Source organism: Octodon degus, unplaced genomic scaffold (genome assembly GCF_000260255.1).
Source record: "Octodon degus isolate 3935 unplaced genomic scaffold, OctDeg1.0 scaffold00089, whole genome shotgun sequence".
Lineage (NCBI taxonomy): Eukaryota > Metazoa > Chordata > Mammalia > Rodentia > Octodontidae > Octodon > Octodon degus.
The window spans coordinates 7,687,168-7,706,084 of NW_004524665.1; the positions used below are offsets into that span (position 1 = coordinate 7,687,168).

An 18,917-nucleotide genomic window follows, 5' to 3' on the forward strand; every position below is an offset into this window, starting at 1 on the left:
TTAAGTGGATGTGTGACTTTCCCACCAGGCAGGAAGTGGTATCTAACAACCCAGCAGCAGGGACCTTCTCAGATGGCTCGAGGTCCAGGCAGGAGACAGGAGATGACCCAATGACAGTGTGGACAAGAGTCATGATGTAACAGAAAGCAGAGAGGGATGAAGCCAGGCGGGTGACAGAAATGCCAGGGAGGGGAGGAGTCTCGCAGGGATCGGGCGCCAGGGCCACTGCGTGGGTAGCAGGGCACAGCACCACGTCTTGTCAAGAGTGGGGACAGGAGCAGGAGGCGAACTGATGACAGGACAGGGACGCCCTTGTCATTATGCATATCCAGGACAGAACTCAGGGCCCCCTGCTGTGAGGCTGTTCTAAGTGATGCTGATGTCATGTGGCCATGGTCATTTCTGTGTTTACTTGGAGGCAGCAGGGAGCACCCAGAGACATGATGTCTGGTGTTGGGACAGCAACTTCCTGCCAGGGCAGGGTGCAGGAAGGGCTTGGGGCGGCTGGGGCGGGGGGGTTATGTGCCTGTGGGCTCCTCCAGCACAGGCCTAGTGCAGTGCTAGGGAGACCTCTGGAAGAGATGGGGGTGCCGCCCCTGCTGCAGGGCCGTGACCCTTGAGCAAAGCCAGCCAGTTGTGAAAGGACAGGAACCTCTGGGCCACGCCCCACTCATGGGAGGCACCCAGAGTCAGAGGCACAGCTGACAGATAACTGGAGCCAGCAGAGCGCCTGTGAGCTCAGTGCTCTGGGAGGCTGAGGCGGGAGGGTCCCAAGCTCCAGGGCAGCCTGGCAGCTTAGTGCCTGGTGAGCCCCCACCTCAAAATAGAAATTTAAAATGGGCTGGGGATGTAACTCAATGTGAAGATCCTGGGTTCAGTCTTCAGTGCTACAAAGGGAAGGAGAAGGAAAAGATGGGCAACTTCCAGGCCGAGGGAAGGGAGAGGACTCTATGGAGGCTGAGCCGGCCTCTCAGGAGAAGGAGTCCGTGAGTGGACAGAATGGATGTGGCTATGTCGCCAAGCTGGAGGCTGTAAAATAGTTCCAAGGGTAAATCCTACAGATGTGTCGGGCCACAATAAGAAAAAGTTGCAAGACAAGGGAAGGCCACAAACCCAGAAGAAGGTGGGCTGGACACGGCCATGGGAACTAGACCAGTCCTGGGTCCTGGGTCCTAGGGCCTGGCTCTGTGGTCTGAGGACAGGCTCCCCTAGAAGAGGGATGGGGCCTGGGCTCCCGCGGGCCTGGAGTGCCGCTGGCCATCCCTCTGAGCCCCATCCCCTGTCCGTGCAGCCTCCAGGTGATGAAGCAGTGCACACAGAGGCCGACCTGGAGGAGGAGAGTCTGAGGCAGCAGCTGCAGGCACTGACCAGCGCCCTCAGTGACCAGAGTGCCTCATCCGAGGAGGAAGAGGCTGAGGGCGTGGCATCCGAGGCAGCAGCAGAGGTGCGACCTCCACAGTCCCCTGGACTCGGCAGAGGGAGGCACAGGGTGGACCATCCCAGCGGAGGTCCCCAGAGTGAGCACCACTGCAGGGGCCTTGAGGTGTGGACTGCTGCTCCAGAAGCCCAGGGCACAGCTCAGTGTCTCTCCCACATCCCTGTGGTGGCCACTTTCATCCTTTTCCTTTGTAGGTGAGCACAGCTGCTGGCCTCACAGACAGCTGGGACAGCAGCCCACCAGGCCGGGGAACCTCCACCCCACCCAGCAGGACCACAGACGAGGCACTGCTGGAGCTGGAGGACAGAGTGGCTGCAGCAGCCTCCGAGGTGCAGCAGGCAGAGAGCGAGGTAGCCCTGCTGCCAGGGCAGGCAGGTTCCCAAAGACAAGCAGTGAGCCGGTGACTGGCCGGGACCAAGCCGCAGGGGCTCACACAGCCCCTGGGCCCACCCCTGGCCCCTTCCCTGGTGACTGGAGGGGGTCGGCCTGATCTGTAGCCCTGGTCCCATGCTGAAACCACACAGCCACCAGGGCCAGCTCTGGGTGGGCCGGGGCTACGCTGGAGCCAGGCAGCAGCTACAGGCAGGGGTTCTGGGGAGGAGTGGACACACCAACAGCACGTGGGTCAAAGGCATGAAGACCCCCACAGGTAGCCTCGTGGGGACACCCTCTGTCCTCACACAGAGCACTGCAGGGACAGCCCCCGCCCCTGTCCCTTGTCCCATGTCTCTTCCTGCCAGCCCAGGAAGGCAGGCGTGGACCCCAGTGCCAGCCCTGGCAGAGGCAGCTCCGTCTTCCAGGTCACTCACTGCTTCCTGGAGCACGGCATGCTCATTCAGGGCACAGTGGGGACAGCGGTGAACGTGCTAGACTATGCCCCTCCTGTGGGGGGAGTTGGGCCACAACAAAATCATTCCACCCTGACACAGCTCTGACGGCCTTAAGGCAGGGGACCCCATGGTGCTGGGTGGCACTATGTCAGAAGCAGTGGAAGGGACACTACGAAGCCGAGGGCAGCGAGGGGCTGGGAGCCCAAGATGGGAAATGGCTTGTGCAGAGGCCCTGGGGCGGTGCTGGGCCTTGAGTGTCCACGGCACAACCCTGACAGGTGGACAGCTGTGGGGAAGGGGAGAGACAGGTCCCATAGGAGGGTGCCTGGCAGGCAACCCAGGGTCACAGGAAAGCTGGGGCAGGGCTGGGGTGTAGTTCAGTGGTCAAGTACACGCTTAGCATGCACAAGGCCCTGGGTTTGATCCCCAATACCATGAAAGAAAAAGAAAAATTGAAGCAGCCCACCAGAAGGAACTGAATGGGAGAGGGGATGCCAGCTTGGTTTGGCATCCAGAAGCTGGTTCTGGGAATGGAAGGTGGGTACAATGGTCAACACTCCCACCACTGGCACAGTGCCCGGCATCCATAACATCAAGCAGGGAGGATAATTAGGCTCATGATTTCAAGGCGTTCAGCCCGTGGTGAGCAGGCTCTAGGCAGGAGCACCATGGCAGAAGGGTGTGGTGGGCAAAGACGCTCATTTGTGGCAGCGGAAGTGAGCTCGACAGCTCCCCAAGCTCCCAAGCCATCCAGTCAGCACAGCCAGGCTTCACGGTGACAGCAGAGGTGCCCAGGCCAGCATCGGCCCACAGCGGCCAGCCCCACACCTCAGCCCTACCTGACAGGGCTCTTGGCTTGCTTGGAGCCCTTCCCCACTGCTCAGGAGAGGGGCACAAGAGCACCCCCATTATGGAAGGAGTTGGGGGGAGACTACCAGCCCTTGGACATGCCTGTGGTTGAGAACTCCCTCAGCCCCCAGGGGAAGCAGCAGCCAGAGGGGCTCCAGGCTGAAGGCAGCTGCCGAGATGCGATGTTGGCGGGGTGACTGTCTGGCCACATGCTGTCCACTGCTCTGCAGGTTTCGGACATCGAGTCCAGGATTGCAGCCCTCCAAGCTGCGGGGCTCACAGTGAAGCCCTCGGCCAGGCCCCGGAGGAAGTCAAACCTTCCGGTGAGTGGGAGACCACCGCACCCTGAGACCTCCCCAGAGACCATGGTGCTGAAGGCTTGGGCCCCGGCCAGCTGCCAGCCTCTTTGAGCTGCGGTCCACTGTAGGGCATGGCTGTGACCCAGAGCCAGAAATGCACAGCCTAAGCCACCATCAGCAACCTGGCACACAGAACCCCTACCCAGGGCTCCAAGAATTCCAGCCTTAAGCCAAGTGTGGCGTGGACAGGGAAGCCACAGCAGGAGCCTGCATCTTCCCCAGCAAGCCTGGGTAGGGCCTCAAGAGGCCTGGGCTGGGGAGGGGAGAGTGGCCAGAGGGTGATGCTCTTGAGGCACTGGAGGGGTTGCCAAGGAAACAATGAGCCTGCATCTCAGATGAACAGCAAACAGTGTTCCAGGGGAAATGCAGCCATGAACTTTGAGATCATACTTACTCTAAAAGTTACTGTTTCTCTGAAATGGAACATTAACGGGGGAGTCCTTTTTTGAGGGGGAGGCAGTGTCTCACTATGCCATCCATCCAGGCATCGAACCCCCAGCACTCCTCCTGCCTCAGCCTCCCAGTGCTGGGATTATGGGCTTATTATTATTATTACTATTATTATTATTATTATTATTATTATTACTATTATTATTATTATTATTAGCAGATTTTAATCTGCTAAGATCATAACCCGGGCCCCAGAAGCAGGAGTTTGGGGGACTGCAACCCCAGCATTCTTTGCATTTTTATTACTGGCAGTTTTTCCCAATACTGGAGATTGAACCAAGGGCCTCCTCAATGAGCTACAGCTTAGCTATTTTTTGTTTCGTTTTTATTTTGTTTGTTTTTTGGGAGACAAGATCTTGGCTAAGTCACTAAATTACCCAGACTGGACTTAAACTTTCGATCCTGCTGCCTCAGCCTCCCAGGGGCAGAGGTCACGGGCATGTGCCAGCACTGCTATCCTACCCCAGCATTCTTTACCAACCCCACAGCCGGCCGGCCCACCCCAACTCTTGCCCCAGGCCTTCTGCTCCACAGGACAATAACAGCACACATCACTTCCTTTGCCTTCCAGATCTTCCGGCCCCGACTGGCAGGGACCCTTGGCAAGAGTTCTGAGGATCAGAATTCAGACCCTGCAGAGGAGGGCAAGGTGTGTGTAATCCCAGCTACCCGCAGAGGCAGGCCAGAGTGGGCAGCCTTGGAAGTACAGAAGAGGGTTTGGGCCAAAGCGCTTGTTGGGGAAAAGCAAGGAGAATCCTGTAAGTTGGTGGAGAAGGAGACACAGGAAGGAAGAAAGCTATGTGCGCTCTCTGGCCTTGAGGAACCCTGGGGAGAGCAGAGGCCATGCTTTGGAGTCACTGCAGTCCAGGATGAGGTGGCAGGGCCCTTGTGTTGGCCAGCCTCCCCACCACCAGGACAAGCCACCTGGAACCTGCAACTTGGAGGACAGGGTTGATTAGGCTCACAGTTTCAGGGGGTTCAGTCCACAGCCAGTTGCTCCAAGACAGGAAATCACAGTGAAGGGTGTGTGGGAGCGAAGCTCTTAGTTCGTGGGGCCAGGAAGCAGAGCAGGGGAAGCAGTGCCAGAGAGGGGGAGTCAGGGACCAGCCATGGCCCTGAGCTCACACCCCCATGACCCGCCCAGCCACACCCAAAAGTGCGCTGCACCCCCTCCCAGGAGGCTCGCAGCCAGTAAGGGTGACAAGTTAGAGCACCACTGCCTTCATCCTCCTGCTCATCACCATGGGAACAGGCGTGTTCCTGGGTGCTTCGGCCCCTGCCTGTGCAGGCTCCTGGATCGTGGCTCTGCCGGGGGACACAGGCACTGGCTGTCAGCAGTGAAAATACCTGGAGCCAGAGTGCAGGAAAACAGCCTGGGATGTGTGGGGACACGGGTGGGGGCATGGAGCAGGTGGAGCTGGGGATCGCCTGTGTTGGGATTGGGGTGCTGTTCCCCACACCCTGGAAAGAGTGGGTCTGCTCCAGCCCACCCCACAGCCCGATACAGCCATGAGCCCCTTGTACACACAGCTGCTCCCGTTGTGACCGCAGTCAGTGCTGCCTTCTGCCCCTCACTCCCCTGCTGATTGCAGACCAGTGTCACATGGGGTTGACACAGCAGGGCCCAGCCAGCCCCGGCCCTGACACCACACCCGCTCCCCTGGGCCATGTGCTCTGAGGGCCAGGAGCCACCTGCAGGCGCCACCCACAGAACAGGTGGGAAATGCCAGGGGCGGGTACTGGACACCATTCTAGGCAATCTGATCCATTTGGCTTTTGCACCTCTAAAAAAGCAAGACAGAGAATGGGCTTTTTTTTTTTTTTTTTTTTTTTTCAGCACTGGGGACTGAGCCCAGGGCCTCCACAATGAGCTGTGTCCCCAGCCTTTTTTTATTTTTCATTTTGAGACAGGTTCTCACCAAGTTGCCCTGGCTGGGATGAAACTTTTGATCTTCCTGCCTCAGCCTCCCAGAGTGCTAGGCTGACAGGTGTGCTCCAGTGACTGTGGCTGAGAATTACTGTCTCATCACACTGTGAGAGACCACTGCTGGAAAGGAGACAGGGAGGGGTGGTAACCAATAGCCACGGGCACCAGGGGCCTCCCATAGCCCCACCTCACAGAGGGGAGACCCATGCAGGACAAGTCCATGCTGCTGTACACACGGGGAGAGGGGGGTGCTGGGGCCGCAGCCCAGATCCCTCAGCCATGGTGTGTTCTTTCACCTGCCTGGCCATTGCCCCCACAGCCAGCACTGCCGAGTTCAGGCACGAGGCCCTGAGCCCACAGAAGGTGTGCACACTGCCCTTAAAATCCTCAAGTGCCAGTGAACGCGAGGCAGCTGAATCCAACGAGGAGAAGCCCCAGCCAGTGTGGCGGGGCAGGCCTGCAGGATCCCGGAGCGCTAGGAGGCACTTGGGGGGGAGGACTGAAGTTCTGCGCAACCTGAGCACTTTAGCAAGTCACTGCAAGCCTGTCTCCAGGCCATGAACGGGGCTGGGGACAGAGGCTTAGGCCCTGGTACTGCAGAAACAGAAAGCAGAGAGGAAAGAGAAGAAAGCTGGACTGAGCCCACAGTGGTTCTGGAGGGCTTGATAATGCATGTACTCTTCCCCCCAGGCGGCAGCTGAGCCCTGTCTTCTCAGGAGAAAGCACTCCCCGAAAGCTCCTGGTAAGAGCTCTGCTCACACCCCTCTGGGCCTGGGGAGTCACTCGGGACAGGACCATGGCCTCTTGGGGTCTACAGAGTTCCCTAGACTCTCTGCACCTCACCTTCTGCCCAGAATCTAGAGAACGCCCCACATGGTGGCACACACCTGTAATCCCAGCACTTGGGAGGCTGAAGCAGGAGGATCAAAAGTTTCAGCCCAGCCAGGGCTGCACAAGTTCAACTCCGTATGAGACCCTGCCTCAGAGAACAAAATCAAAAACAGAATACCCAGTGCCACTCGGGGCCCTGAGGGTCTGGTATGTGGTCTCTGCATGGCCAGAAACTATGCTCAGGTCCCACTGGGCCACTGCTGACCTGTGAGGGAGACACGTCCAGTCCAGAGTTAGGTGGACCAGCTCCAGGCCAGCACCCGTCAGAGCTGGGCCAAGAAGGCATGGCGTCCTGGGTCCCTCCTGCTACCACTGCCTGGGCGGGCCTGGGCACAGGTCCCAGCCTGCAGCCCTCTTCTGTAGCTCTCTGCAGGCCACCTGTGTCTTCCTACTCAGTACACTGAGCCCAGGCAGGGTGCTCCCTGGGCAGAGTGGGTCCTGGGGCCACAGCGCAAGGCAGGAGCAGTCTTCAGAAAGGGACAGTATGGGGACAGTGAGCCAGGAGGACACAGGGCCAGAGTGGGAAGAGGAAGAAGAAATAGGCCCCGTGCCCATGGGGTTGCAGCTCCCTGGAAGGTGGGCCACTTCTCATCACCAAGCCCAAGCACCAGGTCAGGATGGTCCCCTCCTTGGATGGCAGGGACCACAGCAAGCTCCTCTCTGGGGTAGAGTCCAGACCCGTGTCCACTCTGCCACCCAAATCTGAAGAAAATCCAGGGTGCAGCCCCATGATGCTATGCCCACGGGAGGCCTCCCAGGCCTCCCAGCTGCTACTCCAAGGCTGGGGCTGGGGGTGGGCAGGCCCTGACCCAACACGTACACAGCAACTGCTGTGCTGTCATTGCACCAAAACACGCTGTATGGCCAGGATGCCCCATATCAGTCTGTCAGCCATTAGGGTTTTCTCCAGAGGCCTCAGGTCACGTGCTTTTGGTACAGTTATGGTGAATAAACCCCCCCCCCATTCTGTTTCCCCAAAGGCAAAGATGAGGAGCCCTTCGAGCGGAAGTCACTGTACCGTGGCTCTCTAACACAGAGGAGCCCCAGCGGCAGGAGGGGCATGGCCCGCCACCTCTTCGCGGTAACTTTTGTTGGTTTAGCTGCTTAGTTGATTGGTTGGTTTTTTGAAAGATGAACAAGCTATGTAGCTCATGCTGACCTTGAACTCATCATGTAGCCTAAGCTGTCCTTAAACTCGAGGAGATCCTCCTGCCTCAGCCTCCTGAGTGCTGGGATTACAGGCGAGCGCCACCACATCTGGCTGTAATGACCTCTTCATCACACTTGCTCAGGAGCCTTTAGAGTTCTGTCCCCTGCCACATTTATGTATTGGTGTTAAGTTTTCAGAGTAGGGGCTGGGGAGACAGCTCAGTAGAATAAGCACTTCCTTGGCAAGCACAAGGGTCTGAGTTCAATCCCCAGTTCCACAAAAAAAAAAAGTTCAGAGTAAAGAAAATTGGGTAAACAGAAGAGATGCAAGGTGAGAGAAGAGAAGCAAAAAGCAAAGTCTACAATACAAAAACTGGACTCAGTCCCCAGTAGTAGCGGAGTGGACCACTGAGACAGAAACGCAGGGGCAAGCAGTGTCACCAGGTGACCCCCTTCCTGTGGATGTCTCGGCAGACACCCTCCCCAGGCACCGGTCTCCCAGGTCCTCAGTCTCTGCAGCCAGGCTGGCGGGAGGTGCTGAGGCCAAAGGCCCCCTGGACTCAGGTAGAAGGTTCACTTCCCGGGCTCTCCCCCACACTAGAACCTCTTTTAGTGACTTACCTGCACCTGTAGCCTTCAGGGGCACAGTGTCCCAACACCAGCTGCCCTCTGTGTGGGGCCCAGGTGTCCCACTACGCATCCCAAACATGACCCTCAGCCTCAGATCAGCAGGCTGTGGAGATGCGCAGGACGGCCCGGGTAGCCCTGTGTCCTAGACCTAGCTCTCAGCTGGGGAACAGAGGCAGGAAGTTATGTAAAAGCCCCAAGAGCAAATAAGCATCCCGCACCAGGTCGGCCTGTGTGGGTGTGGGTGTACCTCGCGCATGCACTCCTGTGTGCAGTGTGCATGCTCGTGCATCTGTGTGTGCGGCCACATGAGTGTGCCCACCCGGGTCACTGAGACTGTGTGTGTGTGCCCTGGTGCACACCTGGCGCTCGCCCGTGTATCAAAGCTGCCTGAGCGCATCTGCGGGGGCATCTCTGTGTGCACCTGTGCATCCTGCAGGCTCCTGTGAGCATCTGTGTGCATGCAGGGGAATGCTGTGCACACTTGTGTGTGTGTGTCCATCTCTGCAGAAACCCGTAGTGGCCCAGCAACCCTAGAGAGGAGTCATGAGACGAGGACAGCCACCAGTAGCCTGCACCGTGCCCACCACACAGCATACCTGTTCTCTCAGCGCCACACTTCTTGCCACGCAGTCACCACCCCTGACAGCAATGGGAAGAAGACCTGCCGCTGTGCACTCCCGGCTGCCAATGCCCACAGCCCAGACCCCAGCTGCTCGCCGGATGCCCAGCTGAGCTGGGAGAGCTGGTGTGACCATCGGAAGGATGCTACCGTCTTGGGCTGTGGGAGAAACAGGGTGACCTCTGTCCCTGTGGTCTACTGACCATCTGCAGTTGGCTGTGCTGGGTGGAACAGGGAGGTGATAGGTTGGGCAGATATGAGCACAGGTTTGTGGCAGTGAGTGGGGCTCTAGGCATCATCCAGGTGACTGCACATGGGCCCCACTGGGCACCAAGGAGTAGAACCTGCCTGCCCCATGAGCCCGTTCTGCAAGCCCCATGGCCTCGGGCAGGAACAGCTGCACCGCTCACCACAAGCTCCCCGAGTCTCCCCCATCACCCCCAGGGGCACTCCCTGTCCAAGCTTCGGGGACACCATCTGAACAGTGGCCCATGACTCATACTTCAAAAATAAACTTTGCCAATTCACAAAGGTGTTTGCTTTTACATTTTCACAAGAACTGGGTTTTCAGATGCCATCTCTATCAGAAAGGCTTTGAAAAAAAAAATTAAAAAAAAAAGGCTTTGCTGGTACCTGGTTTCTTCCGCCCAAGCCAGGCACAGATGCAGCTTGGACAGAGCCCACTCCCAGGGTCCCCCCTCCCCCACAGCTTTATGGTGTCTTCTAGGTGCCCAAAGGGCTCCCAGGCATGAGGACCACGCAGGCCACAGCCACAGGCCCTCTCGTTGCCTGCAGGACAAGAACCAGGAGGGAATACTTTGTCAGTCCATTCAGGCAATTTCTGGAGTCCTGTGCTACTGTCCTGGTGGCTTCGAGGACAAAGTTTCACCACCTGGGTACAGCAAACCACAAACTATTCTCTCTGCGTGCAAGGGCCAGAAGTCCAGAATCAGGTGTCGGGAGGGTTGGGTGCATCTGAAGTCCGTGAGCACCACAGGCTCCTGCCTCCCCCAGTTTCCCCCAGCTTCTCCAGCCTCTGGTGCTTCCAGCTGACTTTGGTGCCTCCTCTGTCCCTGCCTGTCATTGTGAAATCCTGAGTAAGCAAAGACAGACCATGAGCATGCTCACCCCCCACACACCAGGACCTGTGACCCTCTGGGACAGGTGTGGGACAAGCTGCCCAGCCTCCATCTGCAGCTGAAGCCCTGTATGTCCCCTCCTCTGAGAATGCCAAAGTCAGGCAGCTGGGGGTTCCCGGGCGGCCTGCAGTCTCGGTCCCTTGGGGCAACAGCCCTTCGCCTTCTGCCACCTGCTCCAGCCATCCAGGGCCTCAGCAGCTCCCGGGTCTCTAGGGATATCTCAGACTTGGGTGATGAGGGGCCAGGACTGATGCCAAGACCCCTGGGCCACCACCCTCCTACCCTCTGCCTCCATGAGGGGCCCCAGAACCGGCAAGGTGCCCGGGCCACAATGAGGAAGCTGTTTCACCTTTGCACACACACACCCCCACTTACACCTATGCTCACACTCACACACAGCGGTATGCAGGTTCACATGCTCCCCCTTCGGGGTTTCACGGCATCCACTGCTCAGCAGAGCACACTGCTCAGCAGACCGCACTACCCAGCGCAGCTGCCCACAGGGGCTCCTGTCAGCCCATGCCTGAGCTGCGCCAGGAACTCTGATGGAATCCCTGTGAGGTGGAGCCCGGCACTGGGGACTCAGATGACCCCACTGTGCCGCCACTCCCTTCCCCATTCCTTACCTGCTCCCCACACCCTACTCTTGGCCACACCCAGACTCTCCAGGAGCAGGAGCAGGTGGCCTGAGAAAGCATAGGGCGCCTCAACCATGCTTTCGAGGTGCTGAGTGACCCTGATGCTCTTCCCAGACATCTTGGAGGCCCAGGAAAAGGGTCCACGAGGAGCCACTGCTTGGCTCTTGCCCTATACATGGCTCCCTCCAGAAGAGAGCATCAGACTGCACTTAGGTATCCCCAATGTGGGAGACACAGGAACCACTCGGGTTCTTAGGGCTGGTTAAACAGTAAGTATTATGCAGTTATTTAAAGTGGCACCTGTGCTGTGGTCAGCCAGAGCCTTCAAGCGCTGCACAAGCAGGACGAGGCTACCAGCCGGTGTGCAGGGCTGTGCTCTAAGCCATGCTGCTGCTTCTGCACTGTGTCGCGTGCAGCACAATGTTCCCAATGTACACGAATGGCTCCTATCATAGAAGTGAACCTATTTATCTTAATAAGCTTGTGTGGCTCGCACGCTTATCAAAGCCATGCACCAGTGTTTTCGGTTGCAAAATGAGGGAGAGGTGGCCGTGGCAGGGCTGGGCACGGTGCGTCCTCCCCACCCTTGCTGGAATGGAGGAGGTGGCTGTGGTGTGAGGCAGCTTCTGAGTGACCGGCGTGGAGCAAGCGGGTTCAGACACTTGACTTTGGAGTCTGCCCAAAGGCGAGCTGAGAGGGAGGTTAATGTGCTCTAAAGCACCGGGCCCAAATGAAATTATATAATCCAGGAAGGGACAAATCACATTGCTCATGAGAATTTAAAAAAAATAAATAAGAGGGGGAAGAAAAGAAACAAAGCCCATCACGTCTCCTCAGGGATGGCAGAGGGAGGGCAGCGGGGGTGTCGGCCGTGTCCCTGGGGAGCTATAAAAGGACACCGGCTCCTACCTGGGCCTCACTGCATTTGGACAGCACCACCACTTCCTCAAGGCAGATCGGTGAGTGAGGGGCGAGGGTCAGCGCTACCCCAGGGGTCCCCTCCATCTGGGTCAGTGTCACCTGAGACCCTGCCTGCCCTCCAGACAACTGAGGCTGGTGCGGAGCAGAGTGAGCTGTGGGAGCAACTGCTGCGGTCTGCACACCCAATCCCGGTGCTGTCCGTGGACGTGACAGGCGCCCTGCTGAGCTCCTCCATAGCCCGGCGCAGGAAAAGCCCGAGGTTTCGGCCAGGCTCCAGCTGGGGAGGCAGGTCCCAGAGTCCACACTGACACCCTAGATGCCCCTCACTGGGCCTTGGATAGTCCCCAAGGGGACAAACAAACGCTCAGCCCACTTTGGGCGTCTGTCTTTATTACTCCCCAAGCTGGATCCCATCTCCTATAGGCTGGAGGCCCCTGCCCCAGGGGTACCCCAGCGGGGTTCTAAACGGGAGCCATTCTAAGCAGCTCTGACAGACAGCACTTAGCACTTCCCACGGGACTTGAGGAAGGGCCCAAAAGTCAAGGGCAGCGGGGAGGTCACGCTGGAACCAGCCAGGGCTGGGAGCAGCTGCAGGTGGTACCTGTAATGTTGGGCCAGAAGGAGGGGTCCTGTGCCGTGGGCGGTGCCACGCAGGTGCCAGCTATGCAACTCGGCTGCTCTGCTTGGCCAAGAAGGTTTTGGAGACGTGCCTCTGCCCCCATGGGGTGCTCCCCCAGGAAAGGATTGTGCATGGAGCCACACGCTCAGCACCTTGGAAGCCCCAGCTAGTCCCCTCTGCCTGGAGGGACCTCTGTGGTCCCGTCTCCTTGGGCCAAGGCCCTCAAGCCTGCCAGCCTCTGGCCTCCCCTGCCAAGGCCTGGCCTGCACCTCCCAGGGTCACTGCCGGGGAAAGAGGCCACAGAGGGCACAGCCCAGAAGGGGGACACCAGGGACTTGCACTCAGTGTCCCTGCATGCGCGCACGCACACACACGCGCACACACACACACACACACACACACACAGAGTTCACTCTCACATACAACAGGTGGTCCAAAGGGACAGCATTTAGACATTCAAAATTTTATTACGGTAAGAGACCTACTGCTCTCAGGCCCCTCGAGATACCTGGAACACACGGAGGCCGCCGCTCTTTCTGCTGTCTGCAGCAGGTCTGCAGTCCTCCTAGTCAGGGTCTTTGGGGGGTCAGAAGCGCAGCGATGCTGCTGCCTGCACGCGAGCGCCACCAGCGGAAAGGTCAGGTCATGACAACGGCGCAATCCTCTGCGCCTCAGTCGCCAGCCGGCTCTGGCACTGTGCGACTTCCGGCTCCTCCCCAATATCAAACTGACCATGCAATAGAAACGCTTTGAGGCATCGAGGACATCGAGGCAGCCAGGCCAGCACAACCGAAGACTCTTGGGAGAGGGGACTCGGAGCAGCTGCTGACAGCAGCAAGGCTGTAGGGAGGCTGTGTGGGAGGCAGCGGGCAGGTTCTGAGGGGTCTCGTGCCGATTTATTTTTTACTGTAATGAATCTTTATTGAAACATGTGGTATTTTCTGATCACACCTCCCATGCACATGTATACACATGTGCCATACACTGGTCATGTGTGCACACACTTACTCCTGTGTAATTCACTCCTCCTGCCCCTGTGCCCCAGGCTGCAGCCTCCCAGTGTGGGTCGACCTTGGAGGGCCCCATCCAGGACACCACCATGACAGCCCCGAGGGCCTGGCTGCTCTGCCTGCTGCTGCTGGCCCTGGGTCTGCGGGTGGCAGCCAGCCGAGCCAGGCAGCATTCCATGGAGGTCCGCAGTGAGTGCCCGCCTTCTCCTGCCACTGCCCCACCCACCTAGCCTGAGCCCATCCCAGGCATTTCCCACCTGCTAGGTGACTCCTGCTGGACAGGCCTCTCCTGAGTGGCCCTGGCCCCACCACCCCTGCTCAGCTTGCCTGATCCTAGAGAACCCAGGGCAAAAGCCAGAGGGGACCCTGCTCCTGGTGACATCTGACTCGGGTTCCCAAAGTCACAGCCCTGTCCCGACAGCCAAGGGTCCATGGGGGGGTGGCCAGTGCCCTGGCCTGCCTCCCTGCATGTAAGGCACAGCCCAGGCATGGGGCTCTTCTTTTGCAGCCCCAGATATCAATCCTGCCTGGTATGCAGGCCGCGGCATCCGGCCTGTGGGCCGCTTTGGCCGGAGGGGGACAGCACTGCGAGAGGTGCCCAGGCCTGGCCTGCAATGCCCGCTGACCTGCTGCCAGGTGCCGGGCATCCCTGAGTCCCTGCAGGATGGGTAATGGTTGTGGTCGTGAAGACAGGAGCTCGGGAGCCTTCCCACCCCACGTGGGCTGCCTTCCCTGTCCTAATAAAAGCCTGGTTTTGTCCATGCTTGTCTGTGACTGTGTGGTAACAAACCAGAAGGAGTTTCCACACCTGAGTGACCAGCCCAGAAGGAAGCTCAGCACCGGAAGCCTCATTGGAAAGAAGAGCTCCATGGGCTGAGTACGGGGCCTGGGGCCACTTTGGTCACCGGCTTCCACAGTGCCATGTGCACCTGTGTTGTCCCCAGTGGCTGCCCAGACTGTGTGCCCTGCACAAAGCTCAGGTGCCACACGACACACAGCAGCTGCTGCCCGTAGAAGGGCAGCACAGCTCAGTCCCCAGTCCCAGCTCAATTCACACAGGCCATAGGCAGCAGGTGACACAGGCCGTGAGCAGGCAAGCCCCGGCAGGAGCTCGTGGTCCTCAGAAGGTGCCCACCCACAGGACAGAAGCAGATGCCATGCCAGTGGCCAAAGGTGGGCAAACCTAGCACCCCCTGCTCACTTCCAGTTGCTGGAAGGAATGGTTGATCATCTGGGTTCTGGGGACCGGGCACCCAGACTACAGTGTGGAGGGGTGAGGACGCAGCCTGGCGGGTCAGCAACTGCCTCTTCCTGTGCCCCCTGGTGGAAAAGTCTTCCCTCTTGTGTCTCTTCTCAAAAGGGCGCTAATCCTGTCCAGGAGGCCTCTGTCCGCACAGCCTCGTCTCTTCCCAAGCCCTGGCCATACACGGGGGATGAGAATTCCAAGCTGACATAAAGCACAGCCCTCTCTACAATGACTGGGGCGGCCACAAGGTGGCATGTCATCCAGCCATGAAGAGGGGACACTGAGCTAGGCTGTGGCTGGTCAAGCCTTGAGAGCATCGCGCAGAGGGAAAGAGGCAGGCGCATGAGGCCACGTACGGGGCAGGGTTCTGGTGCCCGAACTGTGCAGAGTGTGCAAGCCCACCAGGGCCCAGGTAGACAGGGGCTGCCAGGCACTAGGGATCGCTGGGGTGTGGGCTTCCTCCCGGGGTGCTGAAAATGTCCGGGGATGCCAGACAGGGACTGCACAATGTGGTGCATGAGCAAAGCCACAGCATTGCAGTGACACACAGAAAATGGCCACAGCCAGGGAGCTGGCTCAGAGGCATAAGCACCTGCCTGGCAAGAGACTTCTCATCCAGAGGCGTGTCTTGGCCAGCTGCTTGTCCTTGGAACATGATACCTGGCACTACAACATGCTGGAGGAGAGGGCTATCATGGCTCAGGGTTTCCAGGAGTTCAGTCCATGGCTGACTGGAACAACACAGGGGAAGAGCGTAGCGGAGAAAGGCTGTCGTGTGGTTGGCTCTGGTCCAGGTCCCTGAAGAAACTCAGAACTGAGCAGGACAGAAGAGTTGAAAAGGATCAATGATTTACTTGAAAGAAAAAAGCCAAGATCCATTCCACAAGGAAGGAGCTGGCCTGGGAAAAGAGCTCGAGGCCCTAGGGCTGGGTGCTGAGGATTTTAGGCACTGGGTTTTGGGGTGGGATGAGGGTGTGGTCTGGGCTTTGGCTCCCATCAATGAGCAGCTTGGTTTGGTCCCTCCCTCCCTCAGAGGCTGGGGTTCATGGCTGTCGGGGCTCCCACAGGGTCAACTCCGCTCTGCATAGTCAGTAACTGGTAAGGAGGGCTGGGGCTACCATGGCTGCAGAGACCACAGCACATGCGCAGGACTCAGGGCACCTAAGCCGGGTTCCCTGCTACCCCTTCCTGTGCAGCAGAGAGACCTGGGCCTCCTGGGCCTCAGACATCTCAGAAAGTGGCCCTCCCTTTTCCCCAGCCATTTCCTTGGTTACCTGATGCCTCAGTGCCCGTCCAGGAAGTGGACTCAGGAGGAGTGAAGCTTCTTCTCTATAACCAGCCTTCTCCCCAGCACTTTCTGAGGCAAAGCTGCTTGGTTCATGGGGCAGGAAGCCAAAAGGGGACCACTGCCCCAGAGGAAGGGCCAGGGACCTGCCCACAACCCCAAGGCCACGCCCCCAGATACGCTGGACACCTAGAGGTGGCACTACCAATGGCCTTGTGGGTCCCAACACCAGCCAATCACATCGAGGCTCCTCCTTCAGGGCCACAAGAGGTGTCAGGACTGGGTCTGGCCTCTCCCAGGGAACGGGGAGCACTTAGGCTGGGACAGGATCTCCCCACAGCCTCCCCACAACGGTGTCACTCGTGCTCTGGACTTGGGCCTCTGGAACGCAAGGCCACTTGTGTCTGCTGACAGGGCCCTTGGCTTGTAGCACTTCGTGGGGCAGCCCAGCCAACGAAGTTCTCTTTTCTGTCCAGAGAGATCTGTGTTTCCTACAGCTTCTTATAATGATGGCTTTCAAATGCACAGAAAAGTCGGAAAAATAATTTCCATCGCAGGACGTGGCGGTGTGTGATGTGACCTCAACACTCTGGGAGGCCGAGGCGGGAGGACACAGATGTGAGCCCAGGCAGCGCCACGACCCAATGAGTCCCTGTCTCAAAATCATGTAGTACTTTTTATATACGAAGACTTAGCTCAGCATGAAGGCCCTGGGTTCAATCCCTAGGGCCACCCCCTCAAAAAAAATAGATAACTGCTACATAACAAAAAAATCATGCTTGAAAAAACTGTAACAAATTCATATTGTTGCACGCAACTAAACTTAACAGAAATATTCTAGGCAGTCATGTAGGGCCAGACCCTCAAGGAGACAAGATGGAAGACAAGGTGACTTTGCAATTTTGGAAGAGACAGACACTCCCACTGTGGGCCAGATCCAAGACAAAGAGCAAAACAAACCCAACCACATACTTCCCTAAGGAGGGGCATCATGGATTGATATTCTAAATAGGTACCAATCACCTTGAAAGAGCCTGAAAGAGTCACTAGCCCAACCCCCAACAGAAAGAGACCCTGTCCCATATTCATGCCTGATTGCTACTTCCCCATTTGGTACTACTGGATTTAATCATGGCTGGGGAGATAGCTCAATAGAATAAGCACTTGCCTGGCAAGTGGAGGCTCCTGAGTTCAATCCCTGGTACTGCAAAAAAAAAAAAAAGTAATAATAAATAATAAAAATAAATAAGTAAGTTAAAAAAAAAATCAAACTACTTAATTCTTTGGATTTAGTCAATTTTATCTGAGTAATGGTGCTTGTAATCTCATTGGTTGGCCATAGTTTTGTCCCACCTCATGCCCACCTAAGCGAGGTCCCATGTTCTCCACCACCTTAGACCCACCGTACCACATGGTTTTACTCTATAAAGGTCCCTGGCAGAGACAACTTCCCAGGGACCATCCACTCAGGGCACCCCTTCTGTCCCTCTCTTGGACAGGAGCTTTCTTTCCCCCAACAAATATTCTGCTCTTAATCTCCATTTGTTCCTAAAATTCATTCTTCAGTTTTAGAGAACACGAACTTGTCCCAGGTACCTTTCAGGTCGGGAGGTTCGTTCCCCTATATCACTATTACCTAGTAGTTACCCCGTTCCAACACACCCCAGTGCAGCAAGGAATTCTGAGGCCTTCTTCGAGCCAGGCTCTAACCCAGACGTGGTTGCTTCTGTTTGGTCCCTGGCCCGATGGCTGCATTCCTGCAGCACCGACTCTTCCAGGCGACCTCCCTGGTGGGGGCAGCAGCTGCCTGCGTCCCCTCTGGGAGCCCATATTTTCTGTAGGACCTCCACTTGAGGCTGCTGTCACTCGGTACCTCACAAATAATCTTGATGCTCACGTCCACCTAAATGTGGCCACTGCAAGCCGAAGAAGGGAACACACTGCTTATAAATGTACAGGGTCAACTCTGTTTAGTAACTAGTGGCGGTTTCTTGCTGTCTGCTAGATAAAATTCCTACCTCACCAATTCCTGTTAACAAAGTTAGCTTACAGAGATGACTTCAAAAGTCATCAAAATTTCAAATTAAATAGGCTTTAACTTCTTGTAACCGTGGCTATGCGAGGCTGCCTGCAGGTACTCCGGGGCAAGATAACCGGAAACTAAAAGAAAGCCCCAGGAAATTAGAGTAGTGGTCACAATGACCCTGAAAGCATGATTGTGTCAAAAGGCAATAAATTTGTTTACCAAATAGAATGATGTGGTTCCAGGTTTTAAACCCCCCTATTTCCTGGGCTAGCCGCCTTTGCCTTTCAGTCCTCTCCAGCGTGAGACCTGACGGCCCTGAGCCCAGTAATAAACGGCTTTCCAAATTCCAATCTGGCTGACTTGGTTCCTATTCTGAGCGACCCATAACAATAAAGAGGCGCTCAGCCAGGCATCGCAGAGGAGGCTGAGGCAGGAGGACCGCCCCAAATTCAAGGCACTCACTTACTGAGCCCCTGTCTCAGAAAAAACCAAAACAAAATACAACCAAAAAAGAAAGGAACATCCGTAAATGCTAGGAACGTCGCACGGCTTTCCCCGCTGTTCTCCGGTGGACGGTGGACGGCTTCCTAAGAGACAGGGTGAGGAGCCAGGACCCAGAGCCGCAGGCGGTGTTGGCGCGCCATCTAGTGGCTGCGGGGGCCGCCTCCCGGCTGCTTCAGGCTGCTCGTCTGCAAGCGAGTGCCAACTCAGCGTAGGGATGGTAAGAGGACGTGGCTTCCACGCCTGCGCACGCACGCACGCCACTGCTTTCTCCGCCCGGGAATCGTCGCGTGAATACTGTCCCCAGCATGGTGACCCATGCATGTGACCCCAGCACTCAGAGGCTGAGACAAGAAGATCCCAGTGAGTTCAAAGCCAACAGAATGAAGC

The 18,917-nt window shown here is 57.3% G+C and overlaps 2 protein-coding genes across 5 annotated transcripts in view; both read left to right on the forward strand.

Annotated features, from left to right (window-relative positions):
* The window catches only part of Mlph (melanophilin), a 38,916-nt gene extending 29,251 nt beyond the window's left edge, over nucleotides 1–9,665 (forward strand). For 3 of the 4 annotated variants that reach the window (XM_023722193.1, XM_023722194.1, XM_023722195.1), the window contains exons 9-15: nucleotides 1,292–1,444; nucleotides 1,633–1,788; nucleotides 3,348–3,440; nucleotides 4,498–4,575; nucleotides 6,544–6,595; nucleotides 7,725–7,825; nucleotides 9,154–9,665. In XM_023722193.1, coding sequence (XP_023577961.1) covers nucleotides 1,292–1,444; nucleotides 1,633–1,788; nucleotides 3,348–3,440; nucleotides 4,498–4,575; nucleotides 6,544–6,595; nucleotides 7,725–7,825; nucleotides 9,154–9,255 — 735 coding nt within the window. In that variant the 3' untranslated portion in view covers nucleotides 9,256–9,665. Of the gene's footprint in view, nucleotides 1–1,291; nucleotides 1,445–1,632; nucleotides 1,789–3,347; nucleotides 3,441–4,497; nucleotides 4,576–6,543; nucleotides 6,596–7,724; nucleotides 7,826–9,030 lie in introns of all 4 variants that reach the window. The other variant, XM_023722196.1, reaches the window with a different exon arrangement.
* Nucleotides 9,666–10,996: 1,331 nt separating this feature from the next.
* Nucleotides 10,997–14,193, forward strand: Prlh (prolactin releasing hormone). Its single transcript, XM_023722197.1, has 3 exons — nucleotides 10,997–11,188; nucleotides 13,505–13,658; nucleotides 13,978–14,193. The coding sequence occupies exons 2-3, from the start codon at nucleotides 13,559–13,561 to the stop codon at nucleotides 14,139–14,141; spliced, it is 264 nt and encodes an 87-aa protein (XP_023577965.1). The 5' UTR covers nucleotides 10,997–11,188; nucleotides 13,505–13,558; the 3' UTR covers nucleotides 14,142–14,193.
* The last annotated feature ends 4,724 nt before the right edge of the window (nucleotides 14,194–18,917 follow it).

Coding starts and splice junctions, on each gene's coding strand:
- Prlh (XM_023722197.1), top strand. CDS start 13,559: ATGACAGCCCCGAGGGCCTGGCTGCTCTGCCTGCTGCTGCTGGCCCTG. Junction 13,659..13,977: donor GCATTCCATGGAGGTCCGCA/GTGAGTGCCCGC, acceptor CTTCTTTTGCAG/CCCCAGATATCAATCCTGCC.